The sequence below is a fragment of the Chrysochloris asiatica genome, unplaced genomic scaffold (assembly GCF_000296735.1).
Source record: "Chrysochloris asiatica unplaced genomic scaffold, ChrAsi1.0 scaffold00017, whole genome shotgun sequence".
NCBI classification, from domain to species: domain Eukaryota; kingdom Metazoa; phylum Chordata; class Mammalia; order Afrosoricida; family Chrysochloridae; genus Chrysochloris; species Chrysochloris asiatica.
The window spans coordinates 29,454,164-29,477,814 of NW_006408535.1; the positions used below are offsets into that span (position 1 = coordinate 29,454,164).

Here is a 23,651-nt window from a genome sequence, read left to right on the forward strand (position 1 = left end):
TAAGGGATGCAGTGATTGGTGTTTTCAGAGTCTAATTCTGAATGCATCTGTATGAAAATTATAGCAGGTAGAATCATGATTCTTCTTGTCAACAAAAAGTGGTATCTGTTCAGAAAAAAATAAACAGTAGACTGAAATAGCAATAAGTCGATTCTGTTATCTTCCTCTGACCTTGAAGAAGACATATAACTTCTCTCTGGGTCTCTGCCCGGTACCTAGAGTAATATGTGTTTCTTAAAGCTGTTGTACAGATGAGATACCCCCTATGTGAAGCATTGTAAACTCCTTCAGGAATTATGTCAAAGTCATAAAATGCAATAGTGTTATTACAGTAAGATAGTGAGATGACAGATCTACATTTTCTTCCTTAATCTTCTAATCTTTCCAGATGCCAGTGGGTCCTTTTGAACACCTTCTCTGTTCCTTTGGTTGGAGTGGTAGATGGGGAGGGAGGTTCCATGCTTGGGTACAAGAAGAATGCCTTCTACCCTCTGACATTGTGTTCTCCAGGAAGGCCTCTATAGGATCCCCCTTTGGCAAGGGGTGAGTGTGATACCCTGTGTGCTGTGCTGGGGAGCAGCATCTACAAAGAGAAGAAAGCCTCTCTCCCCTGCAGTCTGAGGCGAGGCAGCCATGGACTGTGCATCCCTTCTCTGCGTGCATACTCCTCCTTCACAGAACCCAGTGCCCAGGACCCAGGCTGCTCTGACCCTCCTCTATGAGAAAGGAAAGTGAATCCAAAGAAAACAGTGCTTCCCACCAAACTTGCAAAGTTGGTTTGCTTCAGGACTCTTTGGAAAGATCCAGCTGTGTGAGCTGGGTTGTCATTGCTTTAAGCCATGTCCTTCAGTGCTACCATTCTCTTCTCCCCACCCAGTGGCAGTGAGGCCACATGCTGTTGCTGTGCCTGTAAAAATGAGACTAGTGGGGGCAGCACACAGGGCGGGAATCCTCCTCCCAGCACCCCTATCACTGTGACAGGACATGGCCTGGCCGTTCAGAGTTCAGAGCAGCTCCTACATATCATCTACCAGAGGGTAGAGAAGGCAGTGGGACTGGCTGAAGCTGCTCTGGGTCTTGCCAGGGCCAACAATGAATTGTTAAAACGTCTGCAGGAGGAGGTGGGTGAGCTAAAGCAAGGGAAAGTGCCTACCCCTGATGAGAATGGAGAAAGTGGGGCACAGAGCTCCCCACCTGAAGAGCCTGGGACCCTCAAGGAGAACCCCGGGGAGACCAGCAAGGCTCTGGCTGCCATGGAAGAAGAGTGTGACAGCGTGGGCAGCGGCGTGCAGGTGGTGATCGAGGAGCTGCGGCAGCTGGGAGCAGCCTCCGCTGTGGGGCCTGGACCTTTAGGCTTCCCAGCCACTCCAAGGTGTGCCCTGGCTGCCAGTGAGGGGGCCTCACTGCTCAATCCTGTGAGTATGGGCTGAGGAGGGACATGAGTGCTGGCATTCCTTACTGGTTGTCCTTGCCTTCTCACGCTCCTTTTCCCTTTCTCTAATTTTCTTTCCATCTTGATACCTTACCTGGGTTGGGTTTGTGATAAAACAACAGTACCACATTTTTTGGCCTTTCAGGAGAGTCAGTATTCCTATTTTGCCATCAGGCTCTTCGACAGAAGATGATTTTTGGAGTGTGTGGAGATGGGATGCTGTTCCCTCTCTCTCAGTAACACAGCAAGGCAACTTCTCCACAGCTGTCTCCACCGCTCCATGGGCTCTGCCTCTCCTGGCGAGAATGCCTGCCGTGCACAGACGGCTCATTCATATTTTATCACTGGCCCTCTGCTTGCCAAGAGGAGTTCAGTATAGAGGGAGATGGGAATGTGGAGGAGATGGAGGCAGAGGTGGAGAGAGAGAGTAAAGGAAAAAGTGAGAGGGAGAGGACAAAGATGGTAGATAATATCTGAGGGAAAGAGGCAGGTTGAAATGAAGGGGTGAGGGAGGAGCAAAGTGAAAAAAGGAGCAGAGAAGCAAGGTGAATCTATGTGGAAAGGGGAGAATCTATGTGGCAAAGAGAATTCCAGGTAAGGCAGTAGGGGAGCTAGAGGAAAGGAAATAAAATGAGGGGGGAAATCAACGATTAAGCATTAGTAGTAAGAGGAATAACATGGAGGGAGAAAGAGTGAAGGGAAAAAGGAAGCAAGCAAGCACATTTTGTGAGCAGGAAAAGACATAGACATACACTGCTCTATTTCTGGTTCTTTACTGCTTAGGGCCATATGAGCAGGGAAATCCTGGGTGGGTAGAGTAAAAACTGCAGAATGTCACACATGAAAGTATGGGAAGGAGATGGAGCAACCATAGCGATCATAGAGATGGGAAAATAACAGATGTGTTGCCACTTGAGAGACAGTGGGAGGTCTGTCAACTCTCCTCCACCTTATTCTCCATGCCAGCCCTCCCTCTCTCCTCCTCCCCTATGATAAAGCTCAGACACCCAGGAAAGAGTAAAGGAGCAGAACAAGGGGTAGATGGGACGGATGAAATTCCCAGCCCATCTGCTGGATCTGAAAACTGAATATATATATATATATATATATATATATATAAACTCCCCTTAGTCCTCCAATGTAACACAACAACTGGTCACTGATCCCCTAAAAGGCATAGCCTTATGGCTAATGCCCATTATTGCTTGCCACTGTTTGTGCCTAGTCAAGACCAACAATAGTTGGGGACTGAGGGAAGAGGGATCAAGGAGAGGGGAGGCAGGAGGATTCCAGACCAGGCTGTGGTTTCTTTCAGGCAGGGAAGGCTTCCAAGCCGACAGGAGGAATTAGATTCCACAGAGCAGAAAGCAGCTCACAGGTCTATAAATCTCAGCCTCCTCCCCCGCTGCTTTCTGTGTTTGTTCCCCCCCCCCCCCCCCACACACACACACTTTCACTGTTTTGTTTTCTTGGCTGCAGAAATCCCCCCTCCTTTCTTCTCCCTTCCTCCCTCCTTCCTTTCTTGCCCTGTATGTCCTTGAGTGAGGGCACAGACAGTCAAGTAGATGGCAGGGCAACGACTATCAGATGCTGCCAGGGCAGGACCAAGGTGAGGCTACAGGACTGGCCCAGCCAAGGGGATGGGCAACAGGCGAGTACTGCACTCCAGAGATGTCTCACTTTCTGTCTCCCTCCTTTGCTCTCATTTTCCCTCTTTACTGTTGCTATCATTTTCCTCCCTTGCTCCTCCTGGCTTAGTTTCCCTTTCTTGTTATCACTTCTTCTGTCAATCCCTTTTAGACCAAATGTTTTCCCAGCTACATATCTTATACCCAAGAGAAAATCATAAATTTCTACTCACAAACAGAACATACGAAACATGACTTGTCCTTGTAATCAATTCTATGATAATGACCCAACTTGAGAAGCCCTGTACACACAGAGAAACAAGCCATTGACCATTAAAGACTGTGCTAGACTCTCTGCATCTATCCACTCAGTTCACTGTCCTTGATCAAGGCCCCTGATTCAACAGGCAAGCTAATCGGCTGTTCTCTTTCATGTTGTTAGCTGGTGGATGATTACGTGGCCTCTGAGGGTGCAGTGCAGCGGGTGCTGGTCCCTGCTTATGCCAAGCAACTCTCACCAGCCACACAACTGGCTATCCAGCGGGCAGCCTCAGAGACGGGGCCAGAGAATGGAGCCAAGCTGCCATTGCCCCGCCCCGAAGATGTGCTCAGTGCTGCTGCTGCCCTGGACAATGCCTTGGAAGAGTCAGGCCCTGGAGGCACTGGGGAGCTGAGACAATCTCTAGTGTTTACTGCTTCCCAGTGCAGGACCAGAGGGAGTGGGCAGAGGAATTCCAGGCGGAAGAGGGATCTGGTATTGTCTGTAAGTGAGCTCAATTTTACACCTTTTTTTTTTTTTTTTAAGTTTGGAGAGATGAGAGAAGGGTGGGTTGATTTTGCCTCCCATAGTGAATGAATCTATATGGATAAGCAATGGACTGCTAATCTCAAGGCTTGGCAGTTCAAACCCACCACCAGCTGCTCCTTGGAAATCCTATACAGGGTTGCCATGAGTTGGAACCAATTCGATAGCACTTCACAACAATGGATAGATTGTCATTTTACTTTTACTTATTTAAGTAAGAAGTAAGTAAAGTAAAATTCATTTTATTTATTTATTTTAATTTTACTGTTGCTGCTGTTAAGTGCCATCTAGTTGGTTCCATCTCATAGCGAACCTCTATAGGATTTTCAAGAAGTGGATAGTGGGTTTGAACTGCCAATCTTGCGGTTAACAGTCCAGTACTTATTCTACAGCACCATACCAGGACTCTATCTCCTAACGTTCTAATAATTCTGATAGGCAGATCTTTAAGGGATTAAGCACTGAAGAGTAGCACTGGAAATGTAGCCAATGTGCAAGGTAAGTATCCAGGAGCCCCTTGGATGGAAAAACCAAGTGTCCTGAGGTGGTCCTAAGCCACAGAGATACAGAGGACCATTAGGCACTTAGCTCAGTTATAAAGGTTTGGAGTTCCTAGTCATGCCAAGAATTCTTGGCAAGGACTAGGCTGGCCTAAACAGGTCTGACTGAAATCTTCGGGTGGCTTAGAGTCCTAGGAACATCCTGCTAAGTTGAGAACCCTATAACCTGGCAGCTAATTAAACCTAGAGCTCTTCAAGGACAGTAGTTCTCAACGAGGGTGGCACCCCGCCACTCCAGGAGACATTTGGAAGCATCTGGAGACATTTTTGGTTTTTATAACTGCAGAGGAAAGATGGGGTTGCTACTGGCATCTAGTGGGTAGAGGCTAGGGGTCCCGTTAAACATCCTATAATGCACAGGACAACTTCTTACACAAAGAATAATCCAGCCCAAAATGCCAATAGTGCCAAGATTGATAAACCCACTTCTAAGATGACCAACAGTGACATCACTGGGTGAGGGGTGTATGTGCAGGCCACACTGGGTATTAGAGGAGCTAACACCAAAATGAGTGTCTATAAAATTTTTGTGCAGTGTTTAAACAGATATTTATTATTTGTTATTTAAATAGCCCTGTTTTTAGTGATAACAACAAAAACCTATTTTATAAGCCAAGCTTTACATGTATCAATATACTTATAAGGCTAAAACTCTATTCTGATTCACTTTTTGAACCTTCTCTATGTGGCACTGTGGGCTAATGCGCTGGACTGCCAAGTCTTTTTGAACTGCATGGTCAGTGGTTCAAGCTCACCAGTTGCTCCTAGGAAACCCTATACAGGGTCACTATGGGTCAGAACCAACTCGACAGCACTTAACAACAATACACTCTGGTCAGATCTGTCATTATTACCCAATTACAATGATGCTTCTAGTTACATGGTTTCCTCTGGACACACTACAGGTCTGTATTTTTGTAATTGCTGATTTTGTCAAATTTTCTGGTGTTTGAGCTACAATATTGTGGTAATTAGTATTTGTGAATCTATATCAATAACTTTTTTGAGAGGGAAGTAGTAATTTAAGGAAAAGAATGAGAAAAAAATTTAAAAGGCTACTATTCAATTACCAATAATGTTGTAACTAATAATGCCGGCATTCATCTGTCAGTTTGTTGTACTGTGGTGACTTGTGTGTTGCTGTGATGCCGAAAGCTATGCCATTGGTATTTCAAATACCAGTAGGGTCACCCATGGTGGACAGGTTTCAGCAGAGCTTCCAGACTAGGAAGAAGGAAGAGGCAGTCCACTTCCGAAAAATAAGCCAATGAAAACTTTATGAGTAGCAGTAGACATTATCTGATATAGAGCTAGAAGATGAACCCCTCAGGTTGGAAGATATTCCAAATATGACTGGGGAAAAGCTGCCTCCTCAAAGCAGAGTCGGTCTTAATGACATAGACAGAGTGAAGTTTTGGAGACCTCCATTAGTAGTGACGAGTCGGGCTGCCAACCTCAAGGTCAGCAGTTCGAAACTACCAGCAGTTCCGTGGGAGAAAGATGAGGCGTTCTGCTCCCGTAAAGAGTTACAGCCTCGGAAACACTGTGCAGCGTCACTATGAGTTGGAACCAACTCCACGGTACTTAACAACAACATTTGCTGATGTGGCATGACTTGAAATGAGAAGAAGCAGCAGTAAACATCCACTAATAATCAGAACATTGAATGTATGAAATAAGAATTTAGGAAAGTTGGCAATGATAAAAAATGAAATGGAGTGCAAAAAGATAGATGCCCTAGGCCTTCGTGAACTGAAATGGACTGGTATTGACCATTTTGAATGAAACATTCATATAGTCTACTGTGCCAGGAGTGACAAAGGAATGGTATTGCATTAATCATTAAAAAGAACATTAAGAAGAGCATTAAAAAGAACATTTCGAGATCTATTCTGAAATACAACGCTGTCAGTGATAGGATAATAGTCATACAGCTACAACTATTATTAAAACTTACACACCAACCACTAGTGCCAAAGATGAGGAAACTGAAGATTTTTACCAACTAATCAAGTCCTGATGTGGTACTGTAGGATAAGCACTGGATTGCTAACTGCAAGGTTAGTGGTTCAAACCCACTAGTCATGCCTCAGAAACACTATTTTGGGTTGCTATGAGTTGGAACTGACTTGATGGCACATAACAACAAACAACAACCATGCAGCCTGAAATTAATCAAACATTTAATCAAGAGATTGGTAACTACTGATTATTGGATTGTAAAAATTGGAAACAAACAAGAAAGATCAGTAGTTGGAAACTATGACCGTAATAACACCAAGATAGAAATTTGCAATGACTTATTCATTGCAAATACCATTTTTCAACAATATAAATGGTAACATGTGAACCTCTTAGGATGGCATACACAGGAATCAAATTGATTACATTTGTTTAGATGATGAAGAAGCTCAATACCATCAGTCAGAAGAAGGCCAGGGACCAACTATGGAACAGACCATCAATTGTTCATATTCAAGTTCAAGCTGAAACTGAAGTAAATTAAAACAAGTTCATGTGAGCCAAAATATGACCTTGAGGATATATTCCACCTGAATTTAGAGACTATATCAAGAATAGATTTTTGAACATTAATGACCAAAGACCAGAACAGTTGTGGGTTGGCATCAAAGATATCATATATAAAGAAAGCAAAAGGTCATTAAAAATATAAAAACAAAAACAAAATGAATGTCTAAAGAGCCTCTATAACTTGCTCTTGAAGGTAGAATAGTTAAAGCAAAAGAAGCAATGATGAAGTAAAAGAGCTGAACAGAAGATTTCAAAGGGTGACTTAAGAAACCAAAATAAAGTATTATAATGATATGTGAAAATGCAAAGACCAGGAGTTGGAAAACCAAAGGGGGAAAAGACACCGTCATTTCTCAAACTGAAAGAACTGAAGAAAAGAATTCAAGCCTCATGTTGCAATATTGAAGGATTCTTTGGGCAAAATCCTGGTGTGGCACTGTGGGATAAGCAGTGGACGGCTAGCCACAAGGTCAGTGGTTTAAACTCATCATCTGCTTCTTGGAAACCCTATATAGGCTCGCTATTAGTTGGAACCAACTTGACAGCACTTAACAACAACAACATGAGCAAAATATTGAGCAATGTAGGAAGCATCAAAAGAAAATGGAAAGACTACATAGAGTTACTGTACCAAAAAGAACTAATCACTTTCAACCATTTCAGGAGGTAGCATATGTTCAAGAACCAATAGTGTTAAAGGAAAAAGTCCAAGCTGTAATGAAGGCACAGATGGAAAAACAGGACGCCAGGAATTGATGAAATACCAACTGAAATGTTTTGATAAACAAATCTAGTACTAGAGGTGCTCACTTGTCTATCCTAAGAAATTTGGAAGACAGCTACTTGGCCAACAGACTGGAAAGGGTCCATATTCATGCTCATTTCAAAGAAACATGACCTAACAAAATGTGGAAATTATTGAACAATATCATTAGTATCACATGCAAGTAGAATGTTGATGAAAATAATTAAAAAACAGTTGCAGTAAGACATCGACAGGAAATTGACAGAAATTCAAGCCAGATTTAGAAGAGGATGTGGAACAAGGATATCATTGCTGATGTCAAATGGATCTTGGCTGAAAGCAAAGAATACCAGAAAGATGTTTACCTGTGTTTCATTTACTATGCAAAGACACTTGTGTGGTGCATAACAGAATATATGTGTGAATAACATTGTGAAGAATGGGAGTTCCAGAATACTTAATTGTTCTAATGAGGAACCTGCACATAGATAGACCATGAGGCAGTTGTTCAAGTAGAACAAAGGGATAATGCATAGTTTCAAATCAGGAAATGTTCATCAGAGTTGCATCCTTTCATCATACTTATGTAATCTCTATGTCAAATTATCACAGAAGATGGACTATGTGAAAAAGAACTCAGTATCAGGATTGGAAGTAGATTGTAGAATGCAGATGACACAACACTCCTCACTAATAGCAAAGAGGACTTGAACCACTTACTGATGAAAAAGACTACAGCCTTCAATATGGATTACCTCAGCTGAGATCCATTTGACATCAGCATAAAGAAACAAAAATCCTTACAATTGGACCAATAAGCAACATCATGATAAATGGAGCAAAGATTGAAGTTGTCAAGGATTCCATTTTACATGGATCCATAATCAATCCTCATGGAACAGTAGTTAGGAAATCAAATGACATATTGCATTGGGCAAATCTGCTGCAAAAGATCTCTTTAAAGTTGTAGAAAGCAAAGGTATTTGTTTGACCCAAACCATGGTGGTGGCGCTGTAGGATAAGCATTGGATTGTTAAACGCAGAGTCAGCAGTTCAAACTCCCTAAGAGAGAAAAATAAGGTTTTCTGCTTCCATAATGATTTACAGCCTTGAAAATGCTATGTAGAGTAGTTATGAGTCAGAATTGACTTGATGGCAGTGTGGTTTTTTTAGGCATATGCATGCAAAATCTGGACAATGAATAAGGAAAAGCAAAGAAGAATTGAAGACTTTGAATTATGGTGTTGGTGAAGAATATTAATTATATCATGAACTGCAAGAAAAACGAACAAATGTGCATTGGAAGTATGTCAGAATGCTTCTTAGAAGCGAGGATGTTAAGATTTCATGTTATGTTACATACTTTGGGCATGTCATCAGGAGGGACCAGTTCTGGAGAATGACAAGTGAAATAAATTGATGGTAAGTAAAAGAGAGGAAGACCCTCAATGAAATGAACTGATACAGTGGCCACAACAATTAGGCTCAAATAGAGCAACAATTGTGGGAATGGGGAATATTTGAGCAGTGTTTAGTTCTGTTGTACTTAGGGTTGCTGTTAGCTGGACCTGACTTGAGGGCACTTAATAACAACAACTAATACTGTTGTGATTAAATGTAGAACTATTTTTACAAAGCTATTTTATTGTTACCCACTGCTGTTGAGTTGATTCTGAACATAGTGACCCGATAGGCCAGAGTAGAACTGCTCCCTCCCTAGGATTTCTGGAAGCACAAATCTCTATGAGAGCAGACAGCCTCATTTTTCTCCCTCAGAGTGACTGGTAGTTTTAAGCCACCGACCTTGCAAATAGCAGACCAATGTTTAACCCACTATATCATCAGGGCTCTTTATTTCGTTGTTGTTAGTACTCATATAACAAATAGTACACTTAAACAATTTTATAACGATATCATGTATTATTCTATGACTAAAATTGATAATGAACGTTACTTAGCATTTTGTATAGTCTGGTATGGGAGGAGGTCTATGAGGGAGCAGTGATATGATGAGTTACTGCACTGGGTGATACTAATACTAATGATGCCACTGGTGACCACAGCTCTTTGGATTATCCTCTGCCCAAAGAACATCTAATCAAGGGAATATTTATATACAAATGTATGCGTATGTATGAGTATATATGCATATAGACTTAATGGGTTTTCATTTCCTGGATAATGTTGTTGTTAGGTGCTGTTGAGTCAGTTCTGACTCCTACTGACCCTATGCGCAAAAGAACAAAACACTGCCCAGTCCTCTGTCATCCTTACAATTGTTATGTTTGAGCCCATTGTTGCTGCCATGGTGTCAATCCATCTTGCTGGGAGATTTTCTTTTTTGCTAACCCTCCACTTTACCAAGCATGATGTCCTTCTCCAAGAATTGGTCCCTCCTAACAATATATCCAAAGTATGAGGATAAAACCTCACCATCTTCACTTCTAGGGAGCATTCTGTCTGTACTTCTTCAAAGATAGATTTGTTAGTTCTCTTGCAGTCCATGGTACTTATCAATATTCTTCTCCAACACCATAACTTAAATGCATGGTCTTCCTTATTCATCGTCCAATTTTCACATGCATATGAGGCAATTGGAAATACCATAGCTTGGGTCAGGTACACCTTATGTCTGATATCTTTGCTGTATAGCACTTTAAGAAGGCCTTTGTAGCAGGTTTGCCTAATTAAATACATCTTTTGATTTCTTGATTGCTGCTTCCATGAGTGTTGATTGTGGATCCAAGCAAAATGAATTCTTTGACAACTTTAATGTTCTCTTTGTTTATCATGAGGCTATTTAATGATCCAATGGTAAGGATTTTTGTTTTCTTTACTTTGCAGTGCATTCCATACTGAAAGCACATTCCACACTGAAGGCAGTAGTCTTTGATCGTCATCAGTCAATATTTCAAGGCTTCTTCACTTTCAGCAAGCACGGTTGTGTCATCTGCATACCACAGGTTGTTAATGACTCTTCCTCTGATCCTGATGCCATGTTCTTCTTGGATTATTTTGCTTGGCATACAGAATGAATAAATATAGTGAAAGGATACAACCCTAGTGCACACCTTTCCTGATTTTAAACCACTCAGTATCCTTTTGTTCTGTACTTAGGACTGGCTCTTGGTTTATGTAGAGGTTTCTCATGAGCACTGTGTAGTGTTCTGGAATACCCATTCTTTGCAATGTTTTCCATAGTTTGTTATAACCCACACAGTCAAATGCCTTTGCATAGTCAATAAAGCACAAGTAAACATCTTTCTGCTATTCTCTGCTTTCAGTCAAAATCCATCTTACATCAGCAATTGTTTCCCTGGTTCTGTGTCCTTTTCTGAATCCAGCTTGAATTTCTAGCAGTTCCCTGATGTACTGCTGCAATAGTTTGTTGTTTTTTTAATTATCTTCAGCAAAATTTTATTTGTAATATCAATGATATTGTTAATGATTGCTGCATTCTATCAGGTCACCTTTCTTTGGAATAGGAACACTTATGGATGTTTTTGAATCAGTTGACCAAGCAGCTGTCTTCTATAGGTCTTGACATAGGCGAGTGAATGCCTCCAGTGCTGCATCAGTTTGTTGAAACATTTCATTTGAATTCTGTCAATTCCTAAATCCTTGTTCTTTGCCAGTACTTTCTGTGCTGCCTGAACTTCTTTCTTCAATATCATCAGTTCTTCATCATATGGTATCTCTTGAAATGACTGAACACTGACCAATTCTTTTTTTTTTTAAATGTTTTATTGTTAATTATGTGATAGTTTACTGGGAAAACATTAGCTTTACATTCATCCGATCATATATTGTTTCTTTGCCATGGTTACAATCCCCTCCATGCATCATCAACCAACCAAAGGCTATATCCTGCAAGTCTTCCCCCTCTGACCAATTCTTTTTGGTACAGTGACTCTGTATTCTTTCCATCTTCTTTTGATGTTTCCAACGTCATTCAATATTTTGCCCATAAAATCCCTCAATAGTGCAATGAGGCATTAATTTTTATTTTTTATTTTAGTTCTTTCAGCTTGAGAAATACTGAGTATGTTCTTCCCTTCTGGTTTTCTAACTCCAGGTCTTTCTACATCTAATTATAATAATTTACTTTGTCTTCTCAAGTTGCCCTTTGAAAATTTCTGTTCAGCTCTTTTACTTCATCATTTCTTTTAGTTGCTTTAGCTTCTCTACACTCAAGAGAAAGGGTCTCTGGTAGCGTAGTGGTTACAAGTTGGGCTGTTAATCTGAAAGTCAGCAGTTCAAAACTACCAGCAGTTCTTCTGCAGGAGAAAGATGACACTTTCTGCTCCTTTAAAGATTTACAGCCTCAGAAACCCAATACAGGGCCGCTATGAGTTGGAACCGAATCCATGGCACATAACCACCACCACCACACTTAAGAGAAAGTTTCAGAGTCTCTTTTGACATCCACTTTGGTCTTTTCTTTCCTTCCTGTCTTTTAAATGACCTTTTGCTGTCTTTCTGTATGATGTTCTTGATTTCATTCTACAACTCTTGTGGTCTTTGGTCATTATTGTCTAATGCATGAAATCTGTTCTTAAGATGGTCTCTAAATTCAGGTGGGATATACTTAAGATCATATTTTGGCTCTCATGGACTTGTTTTAATTTTCTGTAGCTTTAGCCTGAACTTGCATATGAGCAATTGATGGTCATAACATAGTCAGTCATAACCTTGTTTTGGTTGATGATATTATCTCTTCTCACAGATGTAGTCAATTTGATTTCTGTGTACTCCATCTGGAAAGGTCTAGGTGTATAGTCATCTTTTATGTTGTTGAGAAAAGGTATTTGCAATGAATAAATCATTGGTCTTGCAAAATTCTATCATGCAATTTCCAGATCATTTCTGTCACCAAGGCTACATTTTCGAACTATATAGATCCTTCCTCTGTTTCAACCTTTTGTATTGATCACCAGTAATTATCAATGCTTGTATTGATCACCAGTAATTGATTGCATGTTTGATCAGTTTCAGACTGAAGAAGTTGGTAGAATTCTTCAATTTCATCATTATTGACTCTAGTGTTTGATGTGTAAATTTGAGTTATATGGTTGTCTTACTTATTTAATGCTGCTGTGGGTTAATTCACTAGACTGCAAAGTCGGTTTGAACAACAAGGTCAGTGGTTCAAGCTCAACAGCCACTCCTTGGAAACTATAAACAGGAGTGCTATGGGTCAGAACGGACTCAATGGCACTTAACAACAACAAAAAAAAAATAACAGAAGTACCACAGGTATCTCTTTAAGAACTAGAAATTTATTCTCTCATGGTTTAGGAGGCTAGAAGTCTGAATTCAGAGTACTGGTTCTGGAAAAAGGTCCTTGTCTCCTTGAGCATTTGTAGGCCCAGAATTCCTTGGAGTTCTCTATATGTCTTGGCATCACTCTTCCTCTGGATCTAGGAGCATCGCAGTACAGGAACCAAGGTCCAAAGGACACACTACTCCAGACTCTTCTGTCTTGGTGGTGGTAGATCTTTCCTTCTCTGTTCAAGTCTCTCTCCTTTTATCTCTTGTTAATCCCACCCTTAATCCCCTTATTAGTTTATCACATCAAATCACATCTTGGGGGATAGCTACATCTCAACTGCCAAACCACAGAGAATCCTGGCCCAATCAAGTCAACACAAAAACCTTTATTGTCACAGTGGTATTAACTCATATTCCTTATAGAATATGGATATTATTCTACCACAGATAGTATTATACTTTTAGATCTTGAAATATTCTTTATGATGATGAATGTGATACCAGTATGTTATCCTAGGCATAGTAAACCATTGGATTGTCAGATTCAAAATGGACAATACCAATCCATTTCAGCTCACTAATGCCTAGAATATTGATCTTCATGTGTTCCATTTCATTTTTTACAACTTCTAATTTTCTAGATTCATACTTTGTACATTCCATGTTCTGATTAAAGGGTTGTTTACAGCAATTGTTCTTCTCATTTTGAGTTGTGCCCATGAGCAAATGAAGGTCCTGAAAGCTTAACTCCATCCACATCATTAAGCTGCTCTACTTTGAGGCAGCTCTTCTCCAGTCATGTTATGAGTACCTTCCAACCTGAGGGGCTCATCTTCTGTCACTTTATATGATAATGTTCCACTTTTAGTCATAAGGTTTTCAGTGGTTAACATTCAGCAGTGGTCTGCCTTTTCTTCTTCCTAGACCGTCTTAGTCTGGAAGCTCCACCAAAACCACTTGGTGACACTGCTGGTATTTTATTTATTTTTTTCCCTGCTGGTATTTTAAGTATCAGTGGCATATCTTCCAGCATCACAGCAACACACAAATATGACAAACTGACAGATGAGTGGTAGCCCTGGAAAATGGCTGCTGTGAAATAACTTGAAAGTCCTGGTTGTCAAGGTCACCTGTCACATCAACCTAAATCTTATCATAATGTGTAGCCCTCTTCTTCTTGTTACTGTCATAGTAAAAATTGAAAACAACTGATTACCATTTATATTTTCTTTGTTAAAATTCATCTCTTCCTTTTTCCTACATAAGTTTAATAGATTTGGTACCTTTACCTTTTTCTCAGTACCATTCTTACTTTCTCTTTCTTTTGATTTGTCTTTGCATTCTGAAATCTTTTTCACATGTATTTCTTTCAAATTGAAGTCTGTGGCATTGGGCCCAGCACCCCATCAGAAAAGTTATTATAAATTTTATAGTGAGGGATTCCCCCCACCCCCAGGAAGATACCATTCATAATCTGTATTAATTTGTTTTTTTCTAATTTTCATTTTGCTTATGTTCAGGGACATCTCACTTACCAAGCACAGGGGATGGGTTTAGTTTCTCCACCCAAGATGGACAGTACACTCTTATTTCCAGTAATAGAAGTGGAGGCATATACCTACACATGCATTTCAAGGGATTTCCCAAAGCTTCATATGCTTAACCCATGAATAAATGTGTGATAATTAGACTTTGCATGAAGTTGAGATTTTCAGAGTCAACCACTCCATTCCTTCCTTGCCTGCCTCAGAGAGCAGAACAGTGTGAGACCTGGCTTGTTTCTACTCTTTAATGAGCTTGGTGAAACTGGGAATCTACTGAGGAGAACAGTAAGTAGTTCACTCATCATGGTCTCTAGGCTAGTGCTTGACAGGGATCTAGAGGACCAGCCAGGGAAGTTTGCTGCCCAGCACAAAAGAAGGTTTAATGTGTTCTTGTAGGCTCTCCAGCCAGACTGTGGGTTTGGGGACTGAAGGAGGAGTAATAGTTGCAGATCTTCACTAGCCTAATCTTTAGCTTTCAGAAGGAATAGGAGAGGCATCTCTCCAATGTGCTGGGCTGGCTGTGATTATTTCTAGGGATCCTTTGAATCAAAAGGACCAAACCAAAATTTTAATTCCTTGGAATGCTGCAGACCCAAGTTATCCCTGGGAAATGTATTTATTTTTAGCTCACTGAGAAGGTAGGTAAGCCAACAGCCTTTACAGTCTTAACACTTATTTTTGTCTACAGTATTTTCCTTTTCTACTTCAAGCCTAGTTTGATTTTTATCAGCTGATCTCTTCTAAGCCACTTGAGTTGGAAACTATGCAATGCCCCTCCTCTTTTTGCAACTCTCCCAAATGCTTTTTGAAGCATTTATCCTTCCCCTTGTGACTCCTTAAGTTTGGACTTCTAAGAGGTAAAATAACTATATTGACTATGAAACAAGTGTAATAACAGTATACTGGAGACCCTAGCCAGAAAGAGTTGGCAGTCCTTTCCTAAGGTAATATGGGCAGTCAGCCATAGAGGTAGAAGATTAAATGGGGGTTTTCTAAATATAGATCAAGATATGAGCCCATTAAGACAGGACTTCCACTCATTAAGAGAGCTTAGAATAAAAGTATAATCAGAAACAACAAAACTAACTTTAATAGGAAGAAATATACAATCCTGCATTAAAGCTTAACAAATCATTTGTAAAATGGTAGAGACAGTAATTCATGTGACAGATGTCTAAGGACTTGAGTTGACTACAAGCTCATTAGGAATGAACTCTGTGGCACTGTGAGTAGGTGTAGGGTTGCTAAGAAAGGTAACACCATCTTAGGTTTTATTCCTAGAAATCTAGTGTTCCATTCAGGGAGGTAATGCTGTTTGGCCGTATCTCATCTGATGAGTCAGATTCCATTCCAGGTGCCACTCTGTAAGAGGGGCACTGGCATATCAGAGTGCCTCATCATTTGATGGGGATTCTGTCTGAAAACTATGTCATGAGGAATGACTGAAGACTTGAAGTTGTTTAGGCTGGATAAAAGAAGACTGATAAGAAAGAAATACATGAAGGCTAACTTTGACTATTTCAGGAGTCCTAGTGTGACACTGTAGGATAACTATTAGACTGCTAACCACAAAGTTGGCAGTTCAAACCCACCAGTCACTCCTTGGAAACCCTGACTCAACGGCAATTAACAACATCATGGGCAAAACTAGGGCAGCTAAAGCTAAAAAAATTTTTTTTAACTATTAGAGATATTCAACAGTAGAATAAGCTGTCTCAAAAACTCATGAGAACCCATCACTAGAGTTGTATAAGCAAAAGGGAGTTGTATAATGTGAAAGGGAGACTGGGTGACAGTCTCTAAGGTCCTTTCCAAAGCTCACTCCTTTTAGGTTTGTGTTTTTCAGGCCATGCTGGATGTAACCCTGGGGTTTGCACGAGTGTGCAAAAGGACATATAACGCCATGGATAAACATGTTCCTCAATCATTACTGTTACTAGAAAAACTTGGAAGATGTTTTTATATTAAAAGTAATATAGATCTAGTCTAAATAAAAATGAAATAGGGGACTTCAAGAAATGTCCACTTGCCGTAGCTCTCTCCAGCCATTAGGAGTGTATCCATGGAAGTGTTTGAAAGCTTCTGCTCTAACAATCCCATTCCCTAGGAGTAGAGGTAAGGCCAGGAACGATCCTGCAATCTTGACACAAATTAAATAAAAAGTGGGAAGAAGGACCTCATAACAAATACTAAGTTGGATAAATATTTCTGGCTCTCTGGTTAAGAAAAGTCCTCTACAGAAATGGTACCCACACTATATTATTAAAGTTAATTTCTCCTATGTCTTAAAAAAATGGCACTTAGGCTATGGAAAGGATTCAGGCAGAGAACTACATAGGGACAATGTTTTTTTACCCTATAGACCTGAGGAGGGTTTTCATGGTATCCACTCCTGGCTTAATTCTGTGTTTTGTTTTTTTCACTAGAAAATGGTCCACAATGTGCATAACCACATCACCAATGACAAGAGATTCAATGGGTCTGAAAGGTATGGTCCTCTAGAGGGAAAATCATTCAAAAAGAACTTTGCTAAGGGGAGGGAAGTAAAGAGAGATGATCCAATCCAACAGTAAAGCTAGGGCTTTGATCTCACCATTGTCCCTTACATCCTGCCTTGGACCATGGAGGAATTTACATAAAGCTGATTAGTGCTGGGTATTTCTGTTTGACTCTTAAAAAGCCGCCTGCCTTACTCTCTTCTTTTTGTTATAGCATCAAGTCCTCTTGGAATATTTCAGTAGTGAAGTTCCTTCTGGAAAAGCTGAAGCAGGAGCTGGTGACCAGTCCCCACAATTACACTGATAAGGAGCTGAAAGGTAAGAAAAAACAAATTAATTTCCATCCTATCTTTTCTGTCTACTTCCCTCAGCCATGTTCTTCGTCAGAGGAGAAAAGGAGTAATGGAGATGATTTAAGTGGTTTTGAAAATAGTGGACTTCAAAGTATTCTGTTTGTCTAGTCTTCTAATCTACAATATACACAGGTTTAGATCTATTTGCCTTTTCCCTGCCTCCTCATTCTGAAATGAGAATGAGAGAAGAGAAGGGCTAGAATACCATCATATTTTATGTTTATGCAGGACCTAAATGTGAGGCATTAGGGAAAAGTCAGACGTCAGGCCTGCCTTTTTATCCTTAAATGTTATGTCCTAGGTTTTCTACTTGCCTTGCTATCTTCTGTGATGATCTCATAGCTAACCCTGCAGCATTAGGAACTGTAAAACTTCTACTGAAAGGGTACCTGTAATCAACAGAGTTGTTGTTGTTATGTGCCGTGGAGTTCCAACTCATAGTGACCCTGCATAGGGTTTCCAAAGCTGTAAATCTTTATGGGAGCAGAAAGCCTCATCTTTCTCCCGCGGAACAGCTGGTAGTTTCGAACTGCTGACTGTGAGATTAGCAGCCACTAGCAATGGGAATACTGAAGCACTAGCAATGGGAATACTGAAGCAATTGGAATTGTCTTTTTCCAGTGGGAGATATGAGAAGAGTTAGTGTTGGAGATGGAGGTAGGGAAAGAAAGCTGAACCAAAGAGGGGTAAACAGACACTGATGCTGATAGGAATACCAAGAAAGCCAATGCCATCTTCTAAATAGTGATTCTCAACCTCCCCATTCAGTAATGTTGGGGTGGGGGGAAAAAAGGCTGAGGACCACTGCTTTTTTTTTTTTTTAATGTTTTATTGTGAATTATGTGATAGTTTACATGGGAGAACATTAGCTTTACGGACCACTGCTTTTTGTCCCTTTCTTCCTCTTCTCCTCCAACCCAGGAGCCTGTGTGGCCTATTTCCTTACCAAGAGGCGTGAGTACCGAAACTCCTTGAACCCCTCTAAAGGCCTGAAGGAAAAAGAGGAGAAGAAACTTCGAAGTCGTCGGTACCGGGTAGGCCTTCTTCTCACAATGTTAAACCCTAAACCACAATAAGCCACAGTGGGAAGTACCAGATGACCTGACATTGGAGAATAGGATTGAGAACTAAGATTCTAAGCAAATAGAGGAAAAGGAGGGTGAGCCAGTTCAAAGATTTGACTTGGGAATGGGGTTCCATCAGGCACAGATTTTATATACCTTTCTTCCCCAACTAAATACTTTCTCCAAATCTAATCCATAGTCTGTTTCTCTTCCTAATATCTGTCCTGGGCTCCTACCATAGCTTTTTGCCAACCGATCCAGTATCATGAGGCATTTTGGACCTGAGGATCAACACCTGTGGAAAGATGTGACCGAAGAGCTGATGTCAGATGAAGAGGACAGTCTTAATGAGCCAGGTGTCTGGGTGGCCCGCCCACCTCGATTCCGGGCCCAGTGCCTCACAGAGCTCTGCTATCATCTGGATGCTAACTCTAAGCATGGCACCAAAGCCAACCGTGTGTATGGGCCTCCCTCAGATAGATTGCCTTCTGCTGAGGTCCAGCTCCTTCCACCAGAACTTTACAATCCTAACTTCCAAGAAGAGGAAGATGAGGGAGGTGATGAGAATGGACCTATCTCCCCATCTTTTGACCAAACCCAAAAAACTTTCTGTCCTGACTTGAACTCATTCATTGAAATCAAGGTGGAAAAGGATGAATGAAATCTGTACACAAGAATTATTTGGACTTTGAATACTCTTCATAGTCCAGAAATCAGTGGCTTCCAAGAATAATGAAATGCTCTTTGCAGTCTGAGAAAGTAGATTTGCCTATCTTCTTAACACAGCCCCTGCTGGAAGTGATAGCTCTTGCAGAATAAAATAGCTTAATATAGAAAGGGGATGGCAAGCCAGAAGATGCTGGTTCCTAAACATAAACACAGTGCCTGGGAGGAGCCTGGAATGAGGAAAGCAGTTTGATGGGTCTAAAAACATGAGGCCTTCTTGACATTTGCTTTGGTCTCTTGAGTTTCTCTTCAGGTTTCACCCTCAGCTCTGGGGAAGCAGCCCTGGTTGTACCTTCTGCTTCCCCGGACTGCTGGTCTTGCTCTGCAGTGGAAGAGCAGGACCAGCCCTGAGTAATACTGCCATCTGGTGGATGGTTTCAGTCATGGGCCTAATTCTTTTGAGCAGGAGACTATGGGCTTCATTCCTATTTGGGAATTGGAATTTAGATATAATAGTTACTGTTGACTGAATTATGTAAGGCAGATCTTATTATTCCCATCTTATAGATGAGGAAATTAAGACTTAGTGTTTTCATGTCTCACCAGCAGCTGCATTCCCAAAACTGCATGATTACACAGTTTTGTAGTTATTTCTTACCCTTGTCAAGCCAAAGTATATTTTGGAGAAGGGGTGTGGGTGTGAATGTGTGTGCGTATGCACAGAAGTTGTGCATCTTGAATGTATTGAGAAGTAAACATGACTTTTGATTGATTCATTCATTCATTCAACAAATATTGATTGCTTACAAGGCACAATGCTAGGTGCTACTGATGCAATGTTGATCACAGATTTTATTGTCTAGTCAGGAAGCCAGGCATTAAGTAATCAATGAAATGAATTGTGATAAGGATAATGATTGGGGGAGTGCAGAATGCAATGGAAGCATATAGCAAGGCTATCTAACCTACTCTTAGGTCAAGAAAGGCTTCTCAGAGAGTGATGTTTAAAGTGATACTTAGAAGATGGGGATGAGCTAAGCAGAAGGAAAAGAGAGTGTTCCAGACTTGGGTAACAGCACGTGCACAGCCCTGAGGCAAGAGAGAACTCAGGAAAGTCCAATATTGCAGAATAGCTTGGGGAGGGGATACTATAGGGAGACCTTGTAAACCGTCTTCTCATAGCTGAAGGGCAGTGAGAAATCATTGAAATATTTTAAGCAGGGAAATGAGATGATCAGTTTTGTGTTTTAGAAGAATCACTTGACCTCAGGGTGTTAAGAATGGATTGGTTGGAGCAAGCCTCAGCAAGGAGACTTTACACTGGTTCTGGAGAGAAAAGGTGGTGCCCTGGCATACACAGGGGTGATGAGGACAGGTTTAGGAAGCAGAATTGATGTGTTTTGGTGATTGCTGAGATTTGAGCACTAAAGGAGAGGGAGGACACAGGTTGATGCTCAGGTTTCTGGCTTAAAGATCTAAGAGTTTATTGCTAAGAGGGAATGCTAGAGGAGCCAGTTTCTGGGAGCCAGGGACAATAAGCTCAGTTGAGTGGGAGGTGCCTTTGAAACACGTGGAGATGCTAGTAGTCAGGTGAGTTTTTAAATCCAAAAATCTGGGCTAGAGATAGGGATTTGGAGTTGTCTGTATACAGATGGAAATTGAAGTCCTGGCAGTGGAGAAGAGCAATTGTGGAGCTCTCAGGTCCATTCATACTGCGAACAGTTGCCCCAAGATCGTGAACACTACTGGTTTACTACTTATCAATGCACACCGGTTCCCCTTCATTTGTCACTGCTTTCTGGTATTCCCCATTGAGTTGATTCCAACTCATAGTGAGCCTGTATAAGGTTTCCATTCTAATCCTGTAAGTCTCTATGGGAGCAGAAAGTCTCATCTTTTTACCAAGGAGCAGCTGGTGGATTTGAACAGCCCAATGTGTAATCCACTATGCCACCAGTGCACCTAACTACTGATGGGCCTCTTTTAATGTCTTTTCAACTTTTCATAGGATTTATTCTCTCATCTTTACCCCCAAAAGATCAAAGTTTCCAAATATTAGTAGCCGAGTAGATATTTTGGATATAAGTAATTGGGAAAAAGAATCCAGTCCCCTTCCCAAGACCCCGTCAAACACTGGGCAACAGGAAAGGAGGGGCAGCTTTAGAGTTAATTCTGAAGCCATTATTCACTGCACTTTCTGGAGGCAACCTTCTAGTCCCTCTCCATCACTATCCCTTTGAGTCTTCTCTCCTTCCAGGCTGATAGTAAACTCTCCTCAGGATCAGAGAAAAGCTGAAGACTTAACCAGGGAAATGGAGAGACTGCTTCTCCAGAGAGATGGGGTCAGTGAGACAATGCCGCTAGGATAACGAAGCCAAATAGTTTGTGCCAAATTAATTTCCCAAAGGATATCAGCCTCCTTTCCTTCTCCATTCCCTAAGGCTATACTCTAATATTATAAAAGGTGTCTAAATGTTGACATGGGCTTGTTTGCATATAATTTTCATATTCTTATACTAACTAAATACAAAGTCATTTTCCATTCGTTGTACTCCCTCCACTTCTTGGCCCTCATGTGCTAATCTAGACAAAATAAGTTGATTGGTTTTTAATTAGGTATGTTCAGCCTCAGCCATGGTTATTCTTGATCCCATTAGTTCATCAAATATCAGCCTCTTTTCCTTCTCCACCCTGATCATTTATTTTCATTTGGTATTTCCTACAAATAACATTTCTTTGGTTCCTTTTAATAGGTATTCTTTATTATCAATCTCCTGTGGACCAATCAGGGGGTGGGGAGAGGGAAGAGACTGTCACTAGCTCCAAGACTGTCACAGGCCTTCTGAAACGCTGTGGGTTAAGGTGCTGGACTGCAAGGTCGGTTTGCACCACATGTTAGGCGGTTCAAGCTCACCAGCCGCTCTATGAGTCGGTACTGACTCAACGGCACTTAACAACTCCTGTGTTGTGTGCAATTAAGTCGGTTTCCACTCATATTGACCCTGTATGGGGTTTCAGTGTGCGGACTGTGGGTATGAACTGACTTTGCCGTTACCAGTCCAATACTTATCCTACAGTGCTACACCACGGCTCTCTATGTTATTAAGTGCACCGGAGTCTGTCTGACCGATAGTGATAGTGACCCGGTATAGGGCTTTCTAGGCTTTTAATTCTTCGCTGGAACATGTCTCCCACAGAACAGCTGGTGGGCTCCAGCTGCCAACTGGTTCGCAGACCAGTGCTTATCCTACAAAGCTATTGCACTCCCTCTATCCCTGTGGTGATGATGGTGTGCCGTTGAGTCATTCTGACTTATAGCTACCCTGGTACAACGTTTCTGAGTCTGTAAATCTTTATGGGAGCAGAAAGCCTTATCTTTCTCCGCAGAGCAGCTGGTGATTAGAACTGCTGACCTTGCAATTAGCAGCGCAATGCATAATCCACTACTCCATCAGAGCACCTTTCTGTAGTCACCTGAAATACTTGCTAAAAATCTCATTTCCCAACACCAGGGGGTGTGTGTCTATCCACTTATCTGTCCTACTCGGAAGGTAAGCGATTATTGCCAAACCTTTTCCTTACTCCTTTTTTTCTGTTTTTAGAAACATACTAAATCGCACGCGTTCTCAGCACCGTCATAAAAGCTTTGGGTTCAGAATTTCTATTTGCAGTCTATCTGCTTGTCTCTTACTCTCTCTGAATTTACATAAATTTGTCTTTTTCTTAGTCTATCCATCCTTCGATCTCTGCCTCTCGCGCTCCCATTCTTTGGCTACCTGTCTTCCACCACCTTTCTATCTGGGTTTCCTTGCTTTTCAGGACTATCTTCACGTCGGAGCCTCTGACCTTCTTTATATATATATATATATATATATATATATATATATATAGTCGTATATACCGTTTTCTCCTCTCCCTGTCTTTCTGTTTATGTCTCTCTCCTTGTCTCACGACTTCTATATCAGTCTCTTTCCATTTCTTCCACAGTCCTTACACTAAGAACAAAGTCACTGTGTTTGCGCAGAACATTTCTGCCATCGGTCTGCCAGTAGTAACTGATATTTTTCTCTAGTGTCCTTCCGCGCATTCCAACTATAAACAAAGAGTCCCCTTCCCCGATACATACACTCTTTCCTGTTGCAATTCTCGGAGTGATGTAGTAGCTACTGCCCAAACTGCCACAGCTCTTCTCGCTGCCAATCAGCAGATCTCCACCTACAAGACAGCTACAACGCCCTCCCCCAGCCACACACACATACACACACACACACACACCCATCCCGTTTGGCGCACCAGAGATCCCTGCGCAGACACCCTTCTCGCACACGCCGCGCTCCGCCCTTCTCTGAATGTAGATCCGGCCAGGCAGACAAAAGTTTGAGCGAGAAGTTCAGTCTGTGCCGAGTGTGAGAGCGAGGGGGCGGGGGCGTCGACCGCGCGAGTAGACGCGTGAACAGATAGCTTGGTGGACTGGACAGCCGCAACCGTAGGCTTTTCCTGCCCTGCTAAACTCGTGATGTGCGGGGGGACGCAGCCCCTCTCTGTGGGGGATG

At 41.5% G+C, this 23,651-nt stretch overlaps 1 protein-coding gene across 2 annotated transcripts; it reads left to right on the forward strand.

Moving 5' to 3' along the window:
* Positions 1-839: 839 nt before the first annotated feature.
* LOC102821349 (chromosome unknown open reading frame, human C14orf93) lies at positions 840-19,093 on the forward strand. 2 transcript variants are annotated; one of them, XM_006835446.1, is made up of 7 exons: positions 840-1,415; positions 3,503-3,823; positions 16,944-17,005; positions 17,230-17,333; positions 18,290-18,402; positions 18,674-18,788; positions 18,909-19,093. In XM_006835446.1, the coding sequence occupies exons 1-7, from the start codon at positions 840-842 to the stop codon at positions 19,091-19,093; spliced, it is 1,476 nt and encodes a 491-aa protein (XP_006835509.1). The 2 variants fall into 2 exon arrangements, with proteins under 2 accessions (XP_006835509.1, XP_006835508.1); XM_006835445.1 differs by having other exon boundaries at positions 18,674-19,093.
* The last annotated feature ends 4,558 nt before the right edge of the window (positions 19,094-23,651 follow it).

Coding starts and splice junctions, on each gene's coding strand:
- LOC102821349 (XM_006835445.1), top strand. CDS start 840: ATGTCCTTCAGTGCTACCATTCTCTTCTCCCCACCCAGTGGCAGTGAG. Junction 3,824..16,943: donor AGAGGGATCTGGTATTGTCT/GTAAGTGAGCTC, acceptor TTTTTTCACTAG/AAAATGGTCCACAATGTGCA. Junction 17,334..18,289: donor CACTGATAAGGAGCTGAAAG/GTAAGAAAAAAC, acceptor CCTCCAACCCAG/GAGCCTGTGTGGCCTATTTC.